The sequence below is a fragment of the Thamnophis sirtalis genome, unplaced genomic scaffold (genome assembly GCF_051295495.1).
Source record: "Thamnophis sirtalis isolate CommonGarterSnake01/CBP01778 unplaced genomic scaffold, rThaSir2_p1.2 scaffold_3, whole genome shotgun sequence".
Classification (NCBI taxonomy): Eukaryota; Metazoa; Chordata; class Lepidosauria; order Squamata; family Natricidae; genus Thamnophis; species Thamnophis sirtalis.
The window spans coordinates 99,746,839-99,770,762 of NW_028261383.1; the positions used below are offsets into that span (position 1 = coordinate 99,746,839).

The following is a 23,924-nucleotide window of genomic DNA, read 5'->3' on the forward strand; positions in this document are numbered from 1 at the left end:
GTAACAAAGCTGTGCAAGAGGCTCAAGGAATTAATTGTTAAGGCAACATTCAAAAGGCAAGACCACTTACATATAAATGGAAGGGGAAAAACATATCTAGACATATCTTTCTCTTGCAGAAATAAACTATGGATGAGATTCACCTATCCCATATCCTGCAATGCTTCCCTTTGCATCTTTTTTCTCCTCTTTTGCTCTTCCTTAATGCCACCCGCTTCTTCCCTGATTTCCTTCCCCCAAATTCTAACAGTCACCAGTCACTGTTGCTATTCCTCTTTATCCTCTGTTGCTGTCTTTCTTCTCTTCCTTTTATGCTCTTTATTTGAGCCATGGTGGTTAGAATGCAGCATTGCAGGCTAAATCTGCCGACTGCCAGGCGTTCGATCCTGACTGGCTCAAGTTTGACTCAGACTTCCATCCTTTTGAGATTGGTAAAATGAAGACCCAGATTGTTGCGGGCAACATGCTGACATCTTAGAGAGGGCTTTAAAGCACCAAGAAGCAGTGTATATGTGCTATTGCTATTTGAGCAGAATATCCTTCAAATAAACATACACAGGATGATCATCTTGATTTAGAACAGGATGACCTTGATTTAGAGCAGGAGTATCACATGGCAGGTACAAGTTAGAATATACTAAGAAGAACACTATTAGAATACTCTCTGCCACTTCCTTGAGCCCTTCTAGCTATTCTACATAAGGCTCACAGTTTCTTCCTCCATAGTGAAAGAAATCTAAAGTTCCTGTTCTCTACACCTAACAGCATAGAAACAGCCTCTCCAAGTCACCTTTCATTTTTGCTCTAGCAGTTGAATTGCTTTGCCTTGGAGAAGGAGTTACCACACTCCTCCAGATTGGTTTTTTAACCCTGTCTTCCTATTACCCGAGTTTAAGAATTACAGAATTCTCTACCCTCTCCTTCTTGCAAAAACCTACCAACCTATTAGCCACATGTCTTCAAACACAAATGCCAGATTAATCTGTACTGAGAAGAAAGTTCTGTTCTCCACAAAGTGTGGTAGCTGATAAGGCAAGTGAGAGGTCAATAAACCTTTGTTAAATACAAAGCTTTATTTGTACCCACCTAAAATGGCTACAGTTGATGCAGGGCATGCTAGGAAGGTCTACAATGTCACCTTTCCAAATCCAACCATACTATTAAGGATTCCCTAGAGCAGTGTTTTTCAACCTTTTTTGTGCAAAGGCAAACTTTTTTCATGAAAAAAATCACGAGGCACACCACCATTAGAAAATGTTAACAAAATTTAACTCTGTGCCTATATTGACTATATATAAAGTAATTCTCCCACAGCACACCTTACACTATGTCACGGCACACTAGTGTGCCGCGGCACAGTGGTTGAAAAACACTGCCCTAGAGCAAGCTTGGATTTTTGCCTCGTTGAGGACTCCCGCCCCAATTCTACACTGTAGCCAAGTTACAACGCAGAAGACAGATGGGTAGGGACATTTGTGCAGCTTATTTCCTACCATTATTGTCTCTATTTCAAGACAAAACTACTGTCTATGTGGACACAGAATAAAATATGTATAAGAGAAATATGGAAATAGATCACGAAAATCCATCTGAGCTGCTTTTTGGGGAAGCAGCTCCCAAAATGTCCAATGGGACACATTTCCTGTCTGCAATACACTGATTTATACCAGTACATGAAAGAATTTGCTCTACATATTTGCAAACCCAAATTTTGAAAGGCTATAGATTTTAAAATAAAGGCACAAATACTTTTATGCAACACAATTCACTCCTGAAATGTCTATTTCTGTGCCTAACTAAAAGAAAGACAATTGTAAAATGGGCCGACCATTTTGAGAAGTGCTTGTCCTGCAGCATTGCCATAAGCAAAGCACTATTTCTCAAAGTGTCTCTCTGTCTTCTTCCAAAAGTCCTGTGCAGCTGCTTTGGTGCCCATCCAAGGTCATCTGAGCATGCACATGCATACTGAGAAGACACATCCTTGACTGTTGACAAAGGATGGCACTTCCAAGGAATATGATCACATCGATGCTACACCAAAGGCTGCTTAGCTCATGGCAACAACAATATTGAGAAGCACCCCCCTTTAAATAGTTGATACTTACGTAAACTTATCTTCATGACACAAATCTCATGGAGAACATCTGCTCATCACCAAAGTAAGCATTTGATCAAACTTCAAAATTGCATGTTATTGAAACATTTCAAATAAAAAAGGATTCCAACAACACAATTATAGAGAGAATCTCTGAAAAGAAATATTTGCTCTTTTTGGGTTTCTCCTACATTTCTTGGTTCACTTTTTTAGTAGCAGAAATGCACTTCAGCTCCTGAGACCAGGGGTGAAATCAACTTACCTTCGCTACCGGTTTGAAAATGACCTTCCGTGCAAGTGCAGAGCATCAGAAACGGGACATGATGACATCCGGGCAGGTGGGTGGAGCCTCCCACCGACACCACTACCGGTTCGCCCAAACTGGATAGACCCAGCTGAATTGAGACACTATTTAGCATTGAACCATACTGATAAAGAATCATAAAAAGGGGGCAAAATCTCCAGATTAAACAGGCCTCAGATATCACCATTTTAAATAAAAGTTAGCATATAGGATAAAGGTAGATGGGGCCCAGGAAAATGAACAAATGTAAACTGCACATTAGAACCAACCATTGAAGAGATGTAAACTTGTATATTGAGCAGTGTGCTTCTTCTTAAAACAGGACTCTTCTGATTGGATGATCTTTCCAGGCAGACTCATGCAGCAAAGGATACTAAAACTTTGATTGGTTATTTCAAAGTTCCATAGGTTTATCCTCAAGTCATCTGCTGACATGTAGGTTTCATAGTCACTGTTTACAGAAATGGAATTGATGTGATAGGTATGTGCATTTGCAAAGACTCTTCTGGGAGTTGCCTCCACCATTAAATCCATGGGCCTTAGCACAGGTACCTAACAAAGACAAGAAACAAAAGGAGTTAATCAAATATAATTAATATTTTATCAAAGAAATTCATCACCCAATATACTGTGTGTGTCTGTTTCACTATTTTGTTACGATTTCCACTGTTCCCATGCAACAGTCTTCCTTGAATTGTCATTATGCTGCTATGTTTGTTGAATAATCACCACTGTCATACAACAATTCGATGTTCACAATTTCTTCCTCTGGTTCTTAAATGTGACACCAGAAAATTTAATTTCATTAGATAAAATATACGTACTCTACGGTTCAGCAGATTTATGTATACTAATCAATGAATATTTTTCTTTATTTGGTGTATTTCACTTGGCTTTGGTTTTTTTTCCCCTACGTCACATCTTATTGCTGTTCTATTGTATTGAAATGCTCTGTAGTATTTTCAGTTGCAGCATTTGGAGCATCTGTAATATTTTCAGTTGCAGCATAGAAAAATGAAGATATTATTTACTTTTTATAAAGGAGTCCAAAGGAGGGATATGAATTTGACAAGCAAACCAACTGAATTATATAACTAGCATATCTGGCCCAATACTGTCAAGAATGAAAGAAGAAAGCTTCAGTTCAACCATATAACCAATCAAATTACCTTGGATCAAACATTCCTTCATGGTTTAACATTAGATAATATTTCTAAGGAATCTATCTGAAAGATACAAAAGGTTCCATTTTTTGTCATCCTCAAATCACATGATATTCATATCATCCTTCCAACAAGGATAATAAAAGAAGTGGGATCACCCAGGACTCCTCCCAAACAGAGACAGATATATAACTTTATTTTATTCCTTTTTATGCTTATTCAATATATATTAATAAGCTGCTGTACCCAATCAATGAGCACCCACGTTAACACCAGCGGAAATAAATAGCGGCATAAATAATGCCTTCAACTACATAACACCATAAGACAACTTAATAGAACAGCTAGTGGCGGCCAGTGCCAAGAAACCATTTCCTCACAGCAACTTCATTACTAAGCATTATTGTCCGTATGTTGTCTAGGGAGATTTCCCATGGCTGAAGTGATGGAGATGGGAGTATGACAGCCCAGATCAAGTGACTCTAGGACACAAGAGCTGCCAGCTCCAACTCTGAGTGTAATGTGATGAGCCTGCTTTCTAATTCAGCCTGACATATGCAATGATGCATCATTTGCTCTTGGAGGGCCTGCCACAGCTATCTAGGGACATAGGCTAGTATTCTGCCTGTTGGAAGCAAACAGTCATCTAGACTGTCAGAAACAGGATGGTTTTCAAAAGCTCCCAGGTTCAACTGTTAGAATTCCCTGAAAATGACAAAAATAAATAAATACAGGTAGGTAAGAATAGGCTGGGGCAAAGCAACACATCAACGGATAGGGTAGTCAAATATGTTGGAGAAGATTGTCCGCATCTGTGCTGAATGGCTGAACTAATTTCAGAGGCTTTTCCCCCCACTCTAGTATTGTTGAACAAATGGACCACAGGACAGGGAAGTGGATGACCATTCTCCTATTAAAACGTTGCAAGGGAAACAAATGAATATTGCAGTGAGAGAATCATATTTCTATGGAGCCTATATGGATACTAACTGTGTATATATTCATGCATATATTCTGTATACAGGCTCAGATAGATAATAGAATAACAGACTTGGAAGGAACCTTGGAGGTCTTCTAGTCCAATCTCTGCTAAGACAGGAAACCCTATACCATTTCAGACAAATAGTTATCCAACATCTTCTTAAAATCTTCCAGTGTTGGAGCATTCACAACTTCTGGAGGCAAGCTGTTTCACTGATTAATTGTTCTAACTGTCAGGAAATTTCAGGTTAGTTCTAGGTTGCTTTTCTCCTTGATTAGTTTCCACCCATTGCTTCTTGTCCTGCCCTCAGGTGCTTTGGAGAATAGCTTGACTCTTCTTTGTGGCAGTCCTTGAGATATTGGAACACTGCTATCATGTCTAGGGTGACCAGACGTCCCGCGTCTGGCGGGACAGCCACGCCTTTTCATAATTTTTCCCGCGTCCCGGGGCGTTCTCAAAAGATCCCGCTTTAATTTTGGTGCCTTCTCGCTCGCTCCCCCGCCCATCCGCTGCCGCTCGCATGGGCGGGGTAGTGTAGTGAGTGAGCGAGCGGATGGGTGGGGAGTGAGTGAGCCGCTCATTCGTTCCCCCGCCCATCTGCTGCCGCTCCCATGGGCGAGGTGTAGTGAGTGAGCGGGCGGATGGGCGGGGGAGCAGCTTGCCTTTCCAGCCCCACTTCCCCCGGACAAGCCATGGGAAAGCCTCTGCCTCTCCGAAAAGAGCCACCTGTGTGTGTGGTCCTCGGCGGGGTCTGGAAGCGGAGCCTTTCCCCAAAGCATCCCTTGCGCACTTCGGGGGCCGGCGGGCAAGGCGAGCGCAGCGGCCGGAGACTCCCCCGCAGGATCACTGTTCCCGAGGCAAGAAAACACCGTGCAGCACTTTTAAACTCCCGCGCAGCCGCAGTGATTTGTTGTGATGAGCACGGGCCGACTGGACTGACGGTAAGCCCCCGCCACCACCGGACTAACTGCTGCTGCCTCCTCCTCCTCTAACAGCACCGCCGGATTTGCTGCCCGGTGCTGCGGCTGAGATGAAGCCGCCAAAGCTCCCGCCGTGCTTTTGAGGAGCCTTGAGGCTATGGGAGCCAGTAGGAAGGCGGCGGAGGGGCGGGAGCAGGAAAAAAGGCCCGATGGCTCCTCAAAAGCACGGCGGCGGAGGAGGCGGCAGGGGTAATGTGGTGCCCAGGTCAGGTGCTCCGAGCGGAGGTGGAGGAAGCACCGCTGCTGCCATGGGCGAGAGCTTTGGCGGCTTCACCTCAGCGCCAGGCAGCAAAAATTTTAATCAAGAACACCCCCCCTCCCCGCCCCGCCCGCCAATGGTGTCCCACTTTACCAATTTTAAAATCTGGTCACTTTAATCATGTCACCCCTAGTCCTTCTTTTCATTAACCTAGACATACCCAATTCCAGCAACCGTTCTTTATATGTTTTAGCCTCCAGTCCCCTAGATGCCCAGAGCCTATGTAGTATATATTCCTTTTCTTTAGACATATTCCAATTGTAGGAATGCCATTAATAAAAGAGAATTGGTAGTTAATTCACGTATCCAAACTGCACAAATCTTCTGATTAATCATGAGGGAAACATTTTTCAGTTATTCAAAAACTATGGCTGGAGACACCTCTCAATTCTGTACTTGTTTGTATGCATTTCTCACTGAAATGCACCACAAAGCTTGGAATTCGCAAAGGTCAAAGACTAATTAAATCTGTGAAGTGATAGAAGGAGGCAAGGTTACACTGAAGTACAAAAGAGAATAAGTTTCGCCGTGCTATCTCTATCAAGTATTAAACAATTTTGAGTATTTGGGGCATACATGCGCAAGCTAAATCTATTCAATACTTTTCCTGCTAACCATGAATTATAATCATGGGCATTTTCTTTCCAAGTAAACAGGCAGACCGTGGAAACCTCACACTTAATATCTCCCATTATGGCAGAAAATGAATATGAACGAAATGATGGATTTAATAATATATCCCTGCAGAGGAGGCTTCAGATGTTGCCTAGCTGCAATATTCAATATTCTTCAGTATGGATTGTTCTGGCTGGGCTGACAGATTCTGTTCCACAGATTCTGGTGAGCCAAACATTCCCTGTTTCTGCTGTAGGGAATCAAACCCAGAACTGTTGTTTCCTATGTGTTCAGTCAGAAGTCACTTGATGGCTTTGATTTTACCTTACTACCTGTTTACTATACATAACTATCTATCTCGCTTAGCAACAGAAATTTTAGGATCAGTTGTGGTCATAAGTCAAGGACTATCTGTATAGCAAACAGGTGGTAAGTAAGTGACTTTCCCCCCCTTTTATGCCACAGTTGTTCATTGAATCACTGCAGTTGTTAAGTGAGTAACATGGTTGTTAAGTGACTCTGGCTTCCTTGTTGACTTGGCTTATCAGAAGGTTGCAAAAGGGGGGTCACATGACCTCAGGACACTGCAACCCTCAATAAATATGAACCAGTTGCCAAGAATCCGAATTTTCATCACGTGACCATGGGGATGCTGCAACGGTCATTTGGAAAACAATCATGAGTCACTTTTTCAGTGCCATTGTAACTTTGAATGTTCACTAAATGAACTGATGTAAGCGTACCACTGTTTTTAATATGACAGAACAAGCCACAACTAAATGGGAAATGTGATTATCACAGGCCTTCACTATACATGCAACCCCTTGCAATTTACTGGAGATTTCTAGTTCCCAAAGTTAATAAAGTATTAATCCTCCCTGAGTGGCAGCATTCATTTTTGGTTATGATTCAGAAGTTAATGTAATTCTAAAAGCAAAGGGAACAACTTTCCTTTTGGCCTCTACCTTTAGGCAACCCCAAATTAAACCAGGAAAGAAGATAAATTTGATCGCTGCTGTTTTCTTACAATTATTCCGAGTTGTTGCTTTTTTATCAGCTTTTGGGGACTCACTCTATCCCTCTGTGGGTCCATCTATTTATCTCTCCAGCTGGAACAAAAGCTTATTCAAACGTATTGCATCTTTGGGTTTTATAAATAAATAAAGATTTGCTTTCGGCATATGTCCTTTTTATTCATTTATGGATCCTTCTACTACGGAGGAGAATCGGGAGAGGTGAACTTCAAAGCAGAATGGAGTAGGAGTCTACAACAAGCAGAGAAAGCCAAAAGGTAAAGTGTAGGTGGAAACAACTACTGAGCTCGCCTATTAAACCAAAACCTTGCTTTAGGTCTTTTTCAGACTGCAGCCACCGTTGTTGTTGAGCGTGCGAAGGCGAGCAGAAGCAGTGGGCTGTTTGCTTTAATGAATGTGCCTAAGTGCTTCTTGACAGAGTCAGAAGCAGGAGCCCTGTTGAGCTTTTCCATTACCATTTCCCTACAGAGCATGTGCCTAGCATGCTGATATGCTGCATCTCCAAAGCATATGAAGCTACGGAAGACATTTAACCAATAACAATGACAACAACTCATGGCATGAATGAAGAAGTTACACAAGAATACATGGGGCGATGCAAGATGTAGGGCAGGGGGCTATAAAGTAGCAAACAGGAAAATGACATTTGCCACATTATAGCCCCCTGCCTTACATCTTGTATCACCCCATGTGTTGTTGTATATCCCTGTCCTCTGGCATCACTACACAGCCTAGCAGAGAAAGCTTAGATGTGGTCCAAAGAGAAGAAGTTGGAATCCCTAATATATCTCCTGCATAAATTTCCCCTTTCATTCCCAATAGGTTAGACCAGGAATATCAAACTTGTGTCCCGCGGGCCAGATGCATCACACGCTGGCCACCCACTCCCATTTTAGCAAAGGGGGTGAGTCGCGATACACCACGTAATGACAACATGATACCGTGAGTTTGACACCCCTGGGTTAGACTATGCGTGGGCATCAACTGTATCCTTTTTCAGAGGAAAAACAAAAGGGGACTACCAGTCTTAGCAAATAGTTCTTATAAGTGGGGTTTACCAAATATGATGATTATTTGCGAAACAGGTACAAGTGATCCTGCTATGCACCTAGGCTGCAATCGAAAGAATGTGTCATTCACATGAAGCCAGACAGTATGAAGTTTGGGGTAATGTAACTTAGGGTTATAGATGGGTATAGGTTCTAATAAACAATTTTCAATTTACTACCATGGAATTAACAGTGTGAATGTGTGTATATGTGTCTTCCATTAACTCTAGGAGGGGTTTATATCTATTTACTGGAAAGCTATAGAAGAAAAGAGACCAAAGAAAAAATACATATGAAATATACGTGGGCTAGAGATGTATGCAATGGTTCATGTATGATACTTGATGGGATGCCTGATATGCTGAATTGAGACAGGAGAATCAGGATGCCACTCCCGCTTATTTTTCTTCTTCTCTGCCTAGTGAGTCAGGCATAACTAAGTTCTTGTATTTACCAGTACCAAACAGCGCATTTCTTCTGCCTCACTCTGCTTTTACAAACCATGATTGAAGGGACAGACTGCTTTTGCTTCTGAAATTAGGCCATCATTCACAATTGGTTCAAGCTCCCCACCCTCCCGATGCCTTAAAACATTGTGAGTGCAGCATGAGATGGAGTCCCCTCAGTTGAACTTCATAAACATCTGACTTTGCATTTGACAACACTATTATGTTTTGCATAATTCTCCCTGTTTAGCGACACAAGAGGAAACTATCAATCTGAGAGGTGACTTTTTATCTGCTAGCTTTTTATTTTTTGAATGATTGATCGGACCACCAAATCTAAGACTGATGGGTCAAATGTAGATTGAAAAGAAGTACAAAAAGTTTTTGTAGAAAGATCTAAAAGCTGCACTGAGATATATCTAATATTACTCCTCTGAATTTAATTTCTTTATTGCATCTTTTCTTTTGTTTCAAACAACAGTATTATGTAGTTACCAGAGGCTTTCCCTCCACTGTGTCGACAGTTTCTGTAGATTTATGGGCTTCTTAGCAATTCACTACCAAAATACAGTGGTCTTTTCAAGTGATCTCCCTGATATATTTCTCCTTTCTAAAAAGAGCTAGCGGACAAAAAGTCATCTCTCAGATTGATAGTTTCCTCTTGTATCACTAATCAGGGAGAATTATGCAAAGCAAAATTGTGCTATCAAATGCAAAGTCACAGCAATCAGATTCCTCTTGATAACTCTGTTGGGCATATTGTTTTTACAATATGCCTAGACGCAGATACTGACAAGGTAATTGCTGTGGCAAATCAGAGGAATAGGAAAAAAATTCTAGGAGGCCAGATCTGGCTTTTAAGGCTCAATGCTGATTTTACAAATATGAAATGGTTGAATAATGAGGAGAAAAGATTCCATTTGTGACCAGGGCAAAAGAATATAAAAACGCAGAGGCAATAAAAAAAACCCCTCTTTTTCACCCTTCTTATTTTTCAGAAATAAGAATTTCACAGTCTTAGTTCTTAATTTTGTAAAAGGAAAAATTGACAGGGAAGACTACCAGTGAAAAATGTACACCTGAAAAGACTGATTCTATATTCCCTTTTTCCTCCTCAGCAGCTTGTCAATGTATTTCTCAAGTCCGCATAACTGATGAAAACAGAGCCACAGCACATATAAAATGAACACAAATCACAGGGCAAAACAAATCAGCCTGCATGCAAATGAAAGATTGAGATGCTACTGTAGTTCCCAAAAGGTCAGCTTCCCATACCTTTAAAACTTCTCAATGAAAAAATGGTTGGTTTCACACATCACATAAATATTGATTTATAAATGCAACTTGGATGCGTAAACCCACAGGTTTGATTAATGTGCAATGCTAAACCCAAACCATCATTTATGAACCACAGCATCTGGGTTCACCCAGCACAGTGAGGCAAAATAGAACAGGCCCTGTTATGGATGTGCACTCAAACATATTCTCCATGAAATAGCTATTTCTTCCTATGCTTTCAGCAGCCTATAAACATCATTTGTTAGAAGTGCAGAAAATGAAGGAAGTTTCAGGCTTACTACTCTTCCAAGTCTAAATGTCAGTCACTGGCAATACTCTGTTAAAAGTTCCCATTCAGTTTTTAGTTCTAATTAGCTCCCTAAATTATCTTTTCCTTCAGAATTTTAAAAGATTTCTTTTCTTTAAAAAGAGACCACTGATAGAGTTTTTGGACTATCATTCTTGTTCTACTTGTGGTGGGCCATCTGCTTCAGAGTTAACACTTTATAGCTGAATTATCCATTCAGCCAACTTCTCCTTGTAATTATCACTTCTCAATGTTTCATCCTCCAGGAATATCTTTACATGCTGTGTTATCAATTGTCATTGTTGTAAGAGTGCTCAGAGGGACTCCGACAATGAATCTAATGTTATATTCACTCTGTTTTCCAAATTCCAGACTCAGAAAAAATTTTTTACAGCAATAATAATTAATCAAGTTTTACAACTTAAATTATTATGTTCTTATAAATTAGTATAAGTTCTATACAGGTTTCTCTACTGTCTAGTTTATAAAGATGGAGATAATGCTAAATAATGTAATCATTCATAATTATTAAAATTAATCAAAATTAACACAGTGCTTAAATAACCTAATTTTTGTTTTCTTTTACTCAAGGTTCTTTAGTAAATCCTGGGAATTACAAGCCAGTTCTTCTTTGAAAGGATACTTGAGACTAACTCAGAGGTGGGTGCTGCCAGTTCGGCCTGGATCGGCTGAACCGGTAGTAGCAGTGGCAGGAGGCTCCACCCATCCACCCACCCGGATCGGCTGGGCCAGTAGTAGCAGTGGCGGGACTCTCCACCCACCTACAAACACGCACGCACACACGCACAAGAGTGCATCCAAACAGGTAGTAAAAAATTTAGCAACCTTCCTCTGAACTGACTACTTTCTGAAAAATTCCCAGGTTGTTATTTGATGTTTGCTAATGACTCTTAATAGCATTTTTTCCCAAGGGCATTCCTTAAAAAATCTGATATCTTTGCATTAAAAAAAGTTTAGAAGTATTAGGAACATAATGATCTTCTTTTACATTAAACATAATAGAGCAGTTTAGTAACAACAGAGCGCTTTGACATAATAAAACATCTCCAATCAGAAATTAGCAAGAGTTGGTCATTCATGATCCAGAAAAGTCAAAAGATCCTGCCTTGGATACACTAAATTTCTTGATGAGATCAGTTCAGCATGCAAAGGTTATCCACTAAGCATTTTTGGAACTCTTTTAAATGCTTCCTGCAAATGGAGAAAACTTTTTTTTAAAAAAAATAATTACTTTTGTTACAATGCTTTGGTAAAGATCTGATAACTCAAAATTAATTTGTTCTGCTGCATGAGTTTTATAGTATTTTATTCCTTTTATAAAAGCCATGTGTTAAATTGCCCTATCTATCACAAATGGTAATGTTATTGAGAACATTGGGAGGAATAAGAATATATATACTTTCATGCTGCAGAATAAACCGACATCTGACACAAAAGTCAAAGCAGTGATTCCTGCAGCATAACATTTTTAACATGCTCTGCATCAGAAATAGCTTTCTTCATGCTTGCAGTTTATCTTTTATACATTTATATCTGTGTATAAATGCAAATGTTGGAATAATCTGAAAGATGCTGGCAGTTTCTAGGACAACCTGGGGAAAAAAAATCAGCTAAAACCAGATTTAATCTAAAACTCAGCTCATAGAAATTTTATCTGAATTAACTGTTATAGCCTGCAGTCTTTTACACAGCTATGGCATAGATAGAAAATGGGCAACCTTTTGGGCTATGGGCTAAATATAACATGTGGGGAAGGAGCTGACATTCATAAGGAAGAATAACATCATCACACTGGTGTGCAGGGCTGAGTTTGGGATGAGAGTTATAAAGGGATAGTTTTAATTATATTATGCCTATATTACATTAGGATACACAATATGGTTATTACACTATCATACACTATTCAATCCAGAGGTGGTATTCAGTCGGTTCCGACCGGATCGCCAAAACCGGTAGCAGAAATTGCGGGGGCCTGACCCCCACTCTCTATGCCGTCCTAATTAGGCACCTTTTTGAGGCCGGGCGCATGCACGGAAGGTGTGTGTGTGAGCAAAGTGCATGCGCGGAAGGCCGGGCACATGCATGGAAGTGGCAGCGTGCGGCAAATTGGTGGTAACAAAATGTGAAACCCACCACTGATTCTATCCCTATCTCAAAGGGGTGGAAACTAAGCTGAAAGTTTTCTATAGTCTTTGTCAAGAAGCTGCAAGGATCAAATTAAGCAGGGTTGTCCAACCCGGGGATCTTAAAGACTTATGGACTTCAACTCCTGGAATTCCATGGTGGCTAGGGAATTTTGGAGAGTTGAAATCCACAAGCCTTAAAGTTGTCAAGATTGGACACTCCTGCAATGAAGTATTTGTGGGTAGCATGCAGTTCTGGGTCGTAGGTTATTCACCTCTGGCATAGATTAAAATTTGCTGCTTGATCACCAGAGCGCCATGGAAAACTTTAACATGTATTCTTATCTGAGAGTTAAGATCATCGAACATGCTGGGTTTGCATCTATAAAGGCACATTTTAAGAGTACTCTGCACACCTCAGTTCATACAAATAAGCTGATTTTGTTTACTACATTCAAGTGTGATCCTCTCGAGCTCCGTTTTTGCTGGCAGACGGTTGTAGGAGGCCGTCACAGCCAAAACAGAGCCTGGGAGCCCATTTTCACTGGCAGAGCACTCAGGCCACCACAGGTGCCCCTGAAACGAGTGATGTTGAACTGGCCATGCCCACCCTGGCCACACCCACCCCAACCCCCAAGGTCAAACACAACCCTGATGCGACCCTCATAGAAATCGAGTTTGACACTCTTGATCTAACAGATCATATGATGGCTTAGCACAACCCAGGAATCAGCCAAACATGATAAGCAGCTTTTGGTTTCACTGTTTTCTTCTGCAAAGCTAGAGGGGAATACCACATTCTTAAATGACAGACTGCTCAGCCCAGTATTTGAGCCCCCTCTTCCTTATTTCTTTTTAAATAGCTCCATGTGCAGATAAGCAAATCTATCATGGGACTCATCTTTCTTCTTCTGCACTAAAAGAAAAACAAAACAAAACTTTATAAATGGCTCCCATTCTCTTCTGGCCATGGGGGAAAGTATCTCACTGCATCATGTATCTGCCACATAGATATCCCTGGCAATAAACTGCATTGCTAATAACTAATTCTCACCAGGTGCTGTTACTGCTGTCACTATTGTTGCTTTTAATAATATTCCACCTAGCTTTTCCTTAATGATCCAGCTAAAATGATCAAACAAACCTAACACCTATACATCAATAAAACTTGAAATGGATTAAGGCACTGCCTAGTTTTAAAATATTGTGTATTATGAAAAGGAAAGCTTGATTTACAAATAATGCTCCCTCAGGGTTAGGCAATCTGGAATGGGGCTGGGATACCTCCAATTTTGCATAGGTACCAAACATCTTTGGAAAATGGCTGCCAAGGTGGGCAAGATCAATCTAATCTAGTGAAAAAGCAAACAATCAATGTTACTTAGGATTCCTAGTGGGTCTTTTAGTGGGCGCACAAACATTGGTGTAAAAGAGGAGGAGTCTAGAAATGGATGCTGTCAACTGACATCTTGGAAATCGCTACCTGTCTGCACACAGACTCCATAGCTAAATGAACAAGTGGTCTGAAGTGGTTTAAAAGCCATTATTTTCCTCCTCCTCCACCCCTCAAAAAGGATGCATGTTGATAACAACGGCTCTGCAACTCCATGTTCAACATCCTAAAAATCTGTGCTTCGGTGAGCCCGAGTCCTTCTGGAATTGCAAACTATCTAAATTGGGCTGGTCTGCAAAGTCAGCTGGTGGTCAGTAATGAAGACCTCCTTCAGCGCCTAATCCAGTCTTCCCTACCTTGGTCCTCAGCAGGAAGACAAGCCTAAACAGTTCAAGGCAACAATTGATCAGAGAAAATGAATGAAAACAGAACTCTGCCATGAATGTATTGTAACTTACTTCTGGGTCTACACATGCACAGCTGCAGTCCACAAAGGAAGGTTTTTCTCCTTAAAGACAAAGGCTAGGAAAGGATTTTTTCAAGTCATTCCTCCCATTGTCCAGGAAGCCCCAAAGGTGCTTTTTCAAGAGGCAACTGGACTTTCTGGTTTTTCTTTGAAGATGTTTCGCTTCTCATCCAAGAAGCTTCTTCAGCTCTCTCTCTCTCTCTCTGAATAATCTTCTTGGCTGAGAAGCAAAACGTCTTCAAAGAAAAACCAGAAAATCCAGTTGCCTCTAGAAAAGCACCTTTGGGACAACCATGACCTGGATGATTGAGAATCCCCTAGACATTGTTCAGGAAGTACCTATCTCTTGTATTTAAGCAGAGCAGGCTCTTCTGGTGCAAATGTATCACTTGTTTACTTATCTCATAGCTTTATCTGGATTCATCTGAAAGATCTCCTGTATGGAGAATTAGTGAAGGGAAAGCGCCCCAGAGGGAGACCACAGCTGCGATATAAGGATATCTGCAAGAGGGATCTAAAGGTCTTGGGAATGGACATTAACAGCTGGGATACCTCTGATCATTCAGCTTGGAGGCTAAAGACACAGCATGGCCTTCTCCAATTTGAAGAGATCTTGTTTGGCAGGCTGTGACAAAGAGGCAGTCCCAGAACCAGTGAAATCTGGGGGCTGGGCAGGGGACAGAATGTATCTGCCCTCAGTGTGGAAGGGATTGCCACTCCCAAATTGGACTTTTTAGTCACACCAGATGCTGCATTAGGACCTCCTTCCAGAGCATGATATCATCGTCTTTTGAGACTGAAGGATGCCAGTGATATCTGGATTATTTGGTGTTGCATTTCCACAGTATTACTGTGGCCTACTTTCCATTTCTTAAGTGTGTCCCATAGGATTGCTCTTCTGGCAGATTTGTAAAGCCAATGAGAGAAAAAGTAATGACAGTGAAAAAAATAAGGACATGTCTGATTTTGGTTTCTTTGTACAGCATCAGTAGTGTAGCTATTTTTTTAGCTAACTGAAACCTGGCACAAAAATGCACAAATGAAACAAACAATATGTTAAAAAGTTACGATGTTTATGTATTTACTTACCAAGCACCTCTAAATGATATCAAAGTAACCAAAAAAATATTTACAATCCACATGCATGTCACAAGCTTTGAGCACCCCTAATGTTTGGAAATTAAAAATTTGACACGCCTTACAAAGGAAGGGAGGGAATATGAAACCCTCCTCCTCCTTGTTACAGCTATAATGAAAACTGGAACTGTTAAAAGTTTCCTGAAATTTCCTGCCAGCATTAAAAAAAAAAAAACATGAAAGAAATGTACTGCCTTTTAAAGCTTTTTTTCTTATACAAAGAAAGATAAGAAAGAATGTTTTATGTTTTTTTCCCTAGTGATTAAGAGCACAATCAACATATGATATATGACTTGATGCTACTTTTCTAAAACTATCAAAAATAAATGGTAACATGGGGAGGAAATTCAAGCCTCTGAAATATCCCCATGAAACAAATGCACAAATGAAACAACCCCTATTGTTTGGGAATTCATGTTTTGTGTTCAGTCTTACTTGAAATTATTTGAAACCCAAAGAGCTAAATATTAGCTTGCTATAGTTTTGAAGATTTCCCATACAATTGCTGCTTGTTGTATTAATTTAACAAAATAGTCCTGATATAATACATGCAAACTACCCCCAGTTTCCTGCAAGGCTCATGCCATTTGTTATCAAATATGGCAAAGCCAGATAAGAAAAAATAACTTTTAGGAGGGACTGCTACTAAAATCCCCTGGAACTTGCAGCTGGATACAAGCTTTCTTGAACTGCTTTTCCTATTTGCAGGAAGATATCTATATGCAATTCCTCCTTTGAAGAACATATTTGGTGTCAGCCCCCTGCTCTTACAGAGCTTATTAAAAGGATCCTTTTTTAGACTACAGAATTGAGCATTTTTAGATCGTCTTTTATTGCCACAGTAGCAGCTTAGCACCCAGTGAGCAGTCAGTCATATCCACAGTAGCAGCTTAGCACCCAGTGAGCAGTCAGTCATATCCATAACTGTTAGCAAATGTCACAAAAATGACTGGCTTAGAAACCCAATCTGTGGACATCCATCTGTCTTCCATCAGGCAGCAAACTCTATTCCCTCTTGCTTCCATAATGGACAAATTATGCTTGAAAAGAAAACTGAAGACTTTTTAATAAGGTTACACACTATTGGTCAAACTCCAGATTCTCTGGGCCCCCACTATCCTTTTTACTACCTGTTATTGCACAGAAAATTGAGATGATGATTTATATGTTGCCAAATTTCCTGACATGGGTGCTGCGTCTAAAGTTTTTGCAAGATTCAGGCAAACTAACAGGAGACTTCTCTCTCTTTCTCTTTCTTTAAAAGCCAGCTGCCTGCTTTCACATCCCTTCAAGCTGTCCAAAAAAGTGGACACCCACCTTTATCTCAGTATCCTGGACCTCTTGATGTTAGAATGCTCCAACAAGAGCACTAACATACAAGAGCCATGCAGAAGGGGTGTCAAACTGGTGGCCTGCAGGCCAGATATGTCACGCCCACCAGAGCTCCGCAAAGAGGGAAAACATTGTGAAACGGCATGTGACGGCAACATGATGCTGAGAGTTTGACACCTGTGCCATACAGTGATTCAAGACTGGTAGGCCTGCTAGTATAAATAACTAGATGGTATTTCTTTCATTACATCCAAAAGGCTGACTACAAATTTACTGGGTGCGTCATTAGGCAGGGCTGGAAGAAAACAGAATTTCAAGTGGAGAAGGTTTAAATCCTTGCAGCAAGGAATCTAAATGCTAGATACCTGGTCATCCATTGCCTAGATAACTGAAGCATTTTTAAAATAACTTCTTAAAACCAGACATTTCTGCAAAGTATTCTCAACGGATGATGATATTCTAGCTGATTGTTTTTAATTTTAATTTGACCTTATGATGTTTATTTGCTCCCCTGTCTCTCACCTAGTTATGTTCTATCAGAAAAGTCCTTTCTGGTCCAATAAAATGTTAAGTGAACAAAATGTCCATGAAAAAAAATCCACAAGCAAGACATCAACATGACACTTTCCTCCTCTCCTCCAATCCCTAACAAACTGCTCTCCTACTTAGCTTTTGTTAGAGTCAAGCTTTTTATTAAAAGACCATTTGTCCAAAAATTTTGCCTTGAAGCTCTGATGAGAAGGCAGTGGCACAAGTACAACTAATATCCTGTCTCTCCAGTTTTTGTCTGAGCTACATATTTCAGTGGAATTTTCTTATTGAGCATTCATGTGATTAACAGGGCTCACAATGCTCAGGGCTGACAGCAAGAGGGCATTGCATGCAATAGTCAGAAGTAACTCTTTATTTTTTTGACATACATAAATATAAAACATTAAAATATCAGACCTTCACATTAGAATGTCTCCTTGGGCAAAATCCGTGAGAAGCAACGAAAACCAGAATTTAGGGAGCTCTGTGTCAGGTTCAAAGCTCCAGACTGATAATGACCAACTGTGTTACTCCAAGTTACAAGTAGCTAAATATATGGTGGAATGCTTGTTTTCCTTCTAAGAGTTCCTAACTCAACGTATGGCATATGTAGTTAAATAAGATGGAAGACAGAAGAAATGGAGGGTTATGCCAATTTAACACCTTTGGATAGGAGTATGTAGAGATTCTCAGTCATCCAAGTCATGGTTGTACTAAACATGCTTTTTTTCAGGAGGCAATGGGACTTTCTTGTTTTTTCTTTTGAAGACATTTCGCTTCAACAACCCTCTAAAAGGATGCAAATTACCAGCTGTCTTCAAGGGATACAAATCCTTCCATTCCCCATTATCCTGTCAGAGCTGAAGGAGCTTCTTGGATGAGAAGCAAAATGTCTTCCAAAGTAAAAAACTAAGTCCAGTTGCCTCCTGAAAAAAGCATCTTTGGGACTTCGGATAGGAGGTTGGAATGATGGAGGTTGGAGTGCAACTACAGGGGAGACTACCACTTTCAGTCCAGTTCAAAGTTGGCTTCAGGATAAAGTCTACTATGGTTGCATTCTCAGATAACCTCCTGTAGGAAATGGACTGTTAATCCTACTTAGTTTAAAGAAGCTTTTTTTTTTTAACCACTGGATGTTCTCCTAGACTGGGCTGAAATTTGGGGAGTTATAATGATTCTACTTCTACTTTTAGGAACACCATCAAAAATTCCCAAGGGTTTTCATAGCTGTGCGATGGGATGGCAGTAGCAATAGCAGTTAGACTTATATACCGCTTCATAGGGTTTTCAGCCCTCTCTAAGTGGTTTACAGAGTCAGCATATTGTCCCCACAGTCTGGGTCCTCATTTTACCCACCTCGGAAGGATGGAAGGCTGAGTCAACTTTGAGCCAGTGAGATTAGAACCGCTGAACTGCAGATAACAGTCAGCTTGAAGTGGCCTGCAGTACTGCACCCTAACCACTGCGCCACCTTGGCTCCTCACGGGATGCCGTGAGTCACTAGTCTGTTTCTAATGTTATTTCAAATCAAATGAGGGAGATGGTCATTAGGAATTTGGTGGCAGATGTCTCAATATCCTGATGATACTTGACTTGGATGCTCCATAATGTCTGGAGGGCTTGTATAGTTTTATGCCAATATATAGATGAGTCATAATAACTGATGACTGAAACTTGATAAAGATGTTGAACAAGTGCACTTCCCAGACAGGGGAACAGAGGAGCATCCTGGACTAAGGGGAGTCATGCTTGCTTGTATATTGGTTGGGCATGCGCTCTTTGATTTTTCATAGGACTGCAAGTTCTGTGACTAAGAGTGGTTATTGGATATCATCTATGTGGGCTTTGCAGGACAAGGATAGCCTAGCTTTTGATCTTTGCACACTGTTTATCTCACATTTGAACTAATATAATCCACACCATATGGGGCTCTTCTGGGGCCTAAAACTGCAGATGGTGCCATATGTGTCAGCCAGGTGCCAGGTGGGACACTAGCCATGCACAGATTACATCTTCCTTGAAGCAACTGCCAATTAGCTGTTGAGAAAGATAGAAACATTTTTCCCCCGATATAAAGCTTTGAAACAACAGGAGACCAGGATACTTCACATATTGCTTTCAACATGAAAGACTTGGTTGATCACTTCATTCATCAGGGAAGACGCACCACTATTGGCAAAACCCCATCTTGTGGGGGCCTTCCCTGTGATGGCAACATCACCATCAGATGTTACTTGATCTCTAAACTTTTGAGGCCCAGTAAATATATACGGAGGTTCCAATTCTGTATAGACTTAACATTTATACAGAAGTGTTTTAAATTGTCTAAGGCAGGCTCCCAAAGGTATAAGCTTCAAAACAACTAACATTTTACAGGGGTCAGCTATTTTATATACACACATAGACACTCAACTGCTATTTTTAGAAGCTACGTTTTCCCATCGGGATATTGTTCAAAAAGCATAAGAAATGCAGACGGCTACCTTTTCATTGCTTTCGAAAATCAAATTTTCTGCTACTAGATGCAGAAGCTGTTTTGCTCCATAACTCTCCCCCCTTTTGGGTTCATCAAAGGAAAGCGAAAGTATCTTGCTGTGCAAAGCACTCCAGGGAGACATTGGAAAATCTTCTCTTCTAACTAACACTTTTAAAGGTTATTAAAAGTGTGAGGAAAATACTCCCATCAGTGCTTCAGTCGAAGCTTGTTTTGTAGCATGCAAGATCAAAGTCAAAACATATCCCCTTTAAAGCGATTTAAATCCTAGATGTTGTTTGTGCTAATTATTTCTTGCAACATCCTGCAGAATAGATGAAACCATAGTCATTGGGTTGTTCCAAGACTCCGGCTATATTAAATCAAACTCCCATAATAGAAAAGGTTTTATGCATTAGTTGCTCTACAAAGGAATAATGAAAATTGCATTTAGAAGTATCAATAAAAGTCAAGAGCGGAGAAGCACAATGTTTGGATGAGTGAGCATGCATCAATCTATTTCTTCCACAAAGTGTCTTGAATCAACTCTTTATTGCAACAGTAAGCAACCCAAAAAGCCCTGCAGATAGTTTGAACAACATCCCTCATATATTTGGAATGATGGCCCTAGTAGTTTGGCCTGATGGGATTTGGAATCCAAAACTTTAGAAAACAACTTTAGTTGTTTTCGATGGTGCTGAATATGTCTCCAATGGCTCTTATTGCTAGTGAGTCTCATCTCAGACAACCACATATTTCACTTACAGGTAGTCCTCAATTTACAACCACAATTGAGCCCAAAATTTATGTAGTTAAGTGAGACATTTGTTAAGCGACTTTTGCCCCATTTTATCACCTTTCTTGCCACACTTGTTAAGTGAACCATCGCAGTTGGTAAGTAAATCTGGGTTACCCATTGATCTTGCTTGTCAGAAGGTCACAAAGGTGCGTCGCCCGACAAATGCGCGCCGACAAAACCACTGTGACAAAATGGCGATGTTGAATGCGCGCCCACTAAAGCGCGCCCACTAAAGCGCGCCCACAAAAGCGCAATTAGCATTTTTAGGTTAAGATTAGGGTTAGGTTTAGGGTAAGGGTTAGGGTTGTTAATGTTGTTACCGTTGTTTTCGATGGAGCGCTTTTGTCGGCGCGCATTTGTTGACGCGCTTTAGTGGGCACACTTTCAACGTCGCCGTTTTGTCACAGCAGTTTTGTCGGCACGCATTTGTCGGGCGCACATTTGTCAGTGAACCCAAAAGGTGATCATGTGATCCCAGGGCCCTGCAACCATCATAAATGTGAGTCAAGTTGCCAAGTGTCTGAATTTTGATGACATGGCGAGGGAATGCTGCAACGGTTGTAAGTGTGGAAAAATGGTCATAAGTCACTTTTTTCAGTGATGTTGTAACTTTGAATAGTCACTAAATGAACTATCATAAGTTGAGGGCTACCTGTACTCCCAAGCAAAGCAGTTCTTTTCTTTTGGTTTTGGGGGGAAAAAACAGTTGTCCACATTGACTGGCCTCGTATTGCGCAAACCACTTTTCCTATGAAAAGGGAGCTGAATTACCTCTCTCTCTGTGCTTTGCCAAAGCAAACAAGACCTTTCCCTGTGGGATAAAGGCGCCCTGGAGGCATATTTTTTTCTGCCGTATTCTCAGGATGTTCCCTCTCCCTCATTCTCAGTTCATGAATGAAATAGATTAAATCCATCATCTGACTTATTTTCTCCCTTTTTCAGATTCCTTCCAAGGGCAGTCATGGGATGTATAAAATCTGTTTCGTTTTGCCATCAATTGCTTTAGAGGGAAATCAGCTGACTGCTGCATCTTGAAAGAGAGGCAATAGAAGCAGCCAATGCAGTTTTCAGCCAGCTAAAAGGTGGGTGGAAAGCACTTGGATTGAATAGTGGGAAAAGGTCCAGTGGATAATTTGGTGGGGCCCAGCTGCTATTCTTAAACTAAAAGGTTGCAAAACAATAGGCAAATTGTCAGATTTATCAAAACACATTAGAAGAAGCTAGGTTTTCAGAAAACAAAAGAAGGAATTCTGTTTGAAAATTATTTAGAAGTCCTGCAAATGTGTGTGTTTTTACTGTGCTCATCAGCCCCTTCCTCCCCCCCCCTTTGGATTATCAAGGAATTCCAAAATAGCAATGCCTACACTCCTGTGTAGATGTACATAAAGGAAATATGCCAGGCAATAAGGAAGACATTTCCCTCCTCCCCCCGACCACTCCCTATTTTTCTGCACTTTTAAGTTAAACAGAACAATACATTGGGGACTGTGCATGAAACGAATTTTAATTTTTGCAAGACAAAAATTATTGTATGCTTTGCTATACCTACTCATCCTTTTCGCAGTCATTCATCATTCATAAATTTGTACACTGTCCCTTTCCTTGCAGTGAACTCTCATGCACCCCTTCTCTGAGGTCAATGGGATTTATGCGCAGTAAACAAGAAGAATCTTGACTAAAAGAAAAGAAGCTTTTTTTCAGCCTGGAGTGCAGGTCCATTTTCAACAAATAGAAATGTTTTGCTATCAATGCCCTCACTGACAATACACTCAGAAACAGTACACCTTGATAGAGTTCAGGACATGGTGTCCTTCAAAAATGCTTCTGTTCTTCTGAGAGTCTTAAAAATCAATTCGTTGCTTAGACAACCTAGCTTTACATTTTTTTTCTTCTTCCAGCTGTAAATAGTGAGAAGGAAAATTAGATTAAAACCCCTTATTGTGAACAGAAAATCCTTATCCCAGCAGATTTTTTTTTACTTCCTTTTCCTCCCTTTTCAACGACAGGATTATGAGCTTCCAAACCTGATTACACCCAAATTTCATATAAAATACAACAAATACAACATTTTTATTATAGTGATTTATTTCCCAGAATATTGTTTTACTGTTTCTGAACAAGGAGCAGCATTTTCACTGTCTGTTTTACGGTTCATAAAACTGGCTCACACGACGATTCCTTAATAAGGACAGCAATATGCACTTCCCTTTTTCATGTAAACTAATCAAATATGGACCTCTTTTCATTAAGTTATTCAAATAAATATGTCACATTTGAGGTGTTTCTAAATTACTGAAATTATGGTGCATAGCCTTGCTTTTGATATCAAAAATCCACTCACGAACCTCAACCTAATTTCACTCTCCCTATTCATCCTAAATACCGAAATCTTTATTTTCATGGGAGTCTTTAAGGAAAAGCACAGATTTGAAAATGGATGGGAATTATAGTCAGAAGCAGGCAGGGGGTTATTGCAAAAAAGCAAGGTATTTTGTTGTTGATCTCTGAGGAAGTTGATTTCTCTATAATACTATCAGTTCCAGATAAAAAGGCAGTAGCGAAGTAAGAAAACAAGCTTTTTTATTACTTTTAGTAATAAGAGTCTTTAGTCTCAGAATGGGGAACTGCAAACTTAAAGACATCCAGAGCTCTTACATGATATTAGTATCTGTGCTATATAATAAGCACAATCAAATTTGACATTTAGAAAATATACTACTTCTTGAAAGTGTTTTAATGTAGGGGTTGTGTATTCCCTGAAGATTTCCTGTTACAAATGTAAAGAAATTACAGTAACTTTTTTTTGAGTAATTTGAATTGGGAGACAAAATTGCAAATAGTAAATGTCACTTTGACTATGATGGGGTATGTTTATCAGCATTACTTGGATTAAGCTCTAAATTACCAGGTGGGTAGTTGTATTAGTCAGCTGTATAAAATTTATCAGACATGTGAAATGTTTAAACGAAAAATGTTTAAATATGAGGTGTCATTACAGTAGCGCCACTAAAACTTTTGTTATTTGGAAAATTTCTGCTTGGACCCTGAAAAAGCAAAAGCTGTCTTTTAATACTCAATTCTTGTCTAATAGCCAAAGATACAGAAGAAGAAAACACTATGTAACAGCTACTTGACCG

The 23,924-nt window shown here is 40.2% G+C and overlaps 1 protein-coding gene across 2 annotated transcripts in view; it reads right to left on the reverse strand.

Annotated features, from left to right (window-relative positions):
* PPP2R2B (protein phosphatase 2 regulatory subunit Bbeta) overlaps positions 1 to 23,924 on the reverse strand; it is a 272,126-nt gene that overhangs the window by 40,734 nt on the left and 207,468 nt on the right. For both annotated transcript variants that reach the window (XM_014058886.2, XM_087709600.1), the window contains one exon: positions 2,774 to 2,951. In XM_014058886.2, the coding sequence (XP_013914361.1) occupies positions 2,774 to 2,951 (178 nt within the window). The remainder of the gene's footprint in view (positions 1 to 2,773; positions 2,952 to 23,924) is intronic.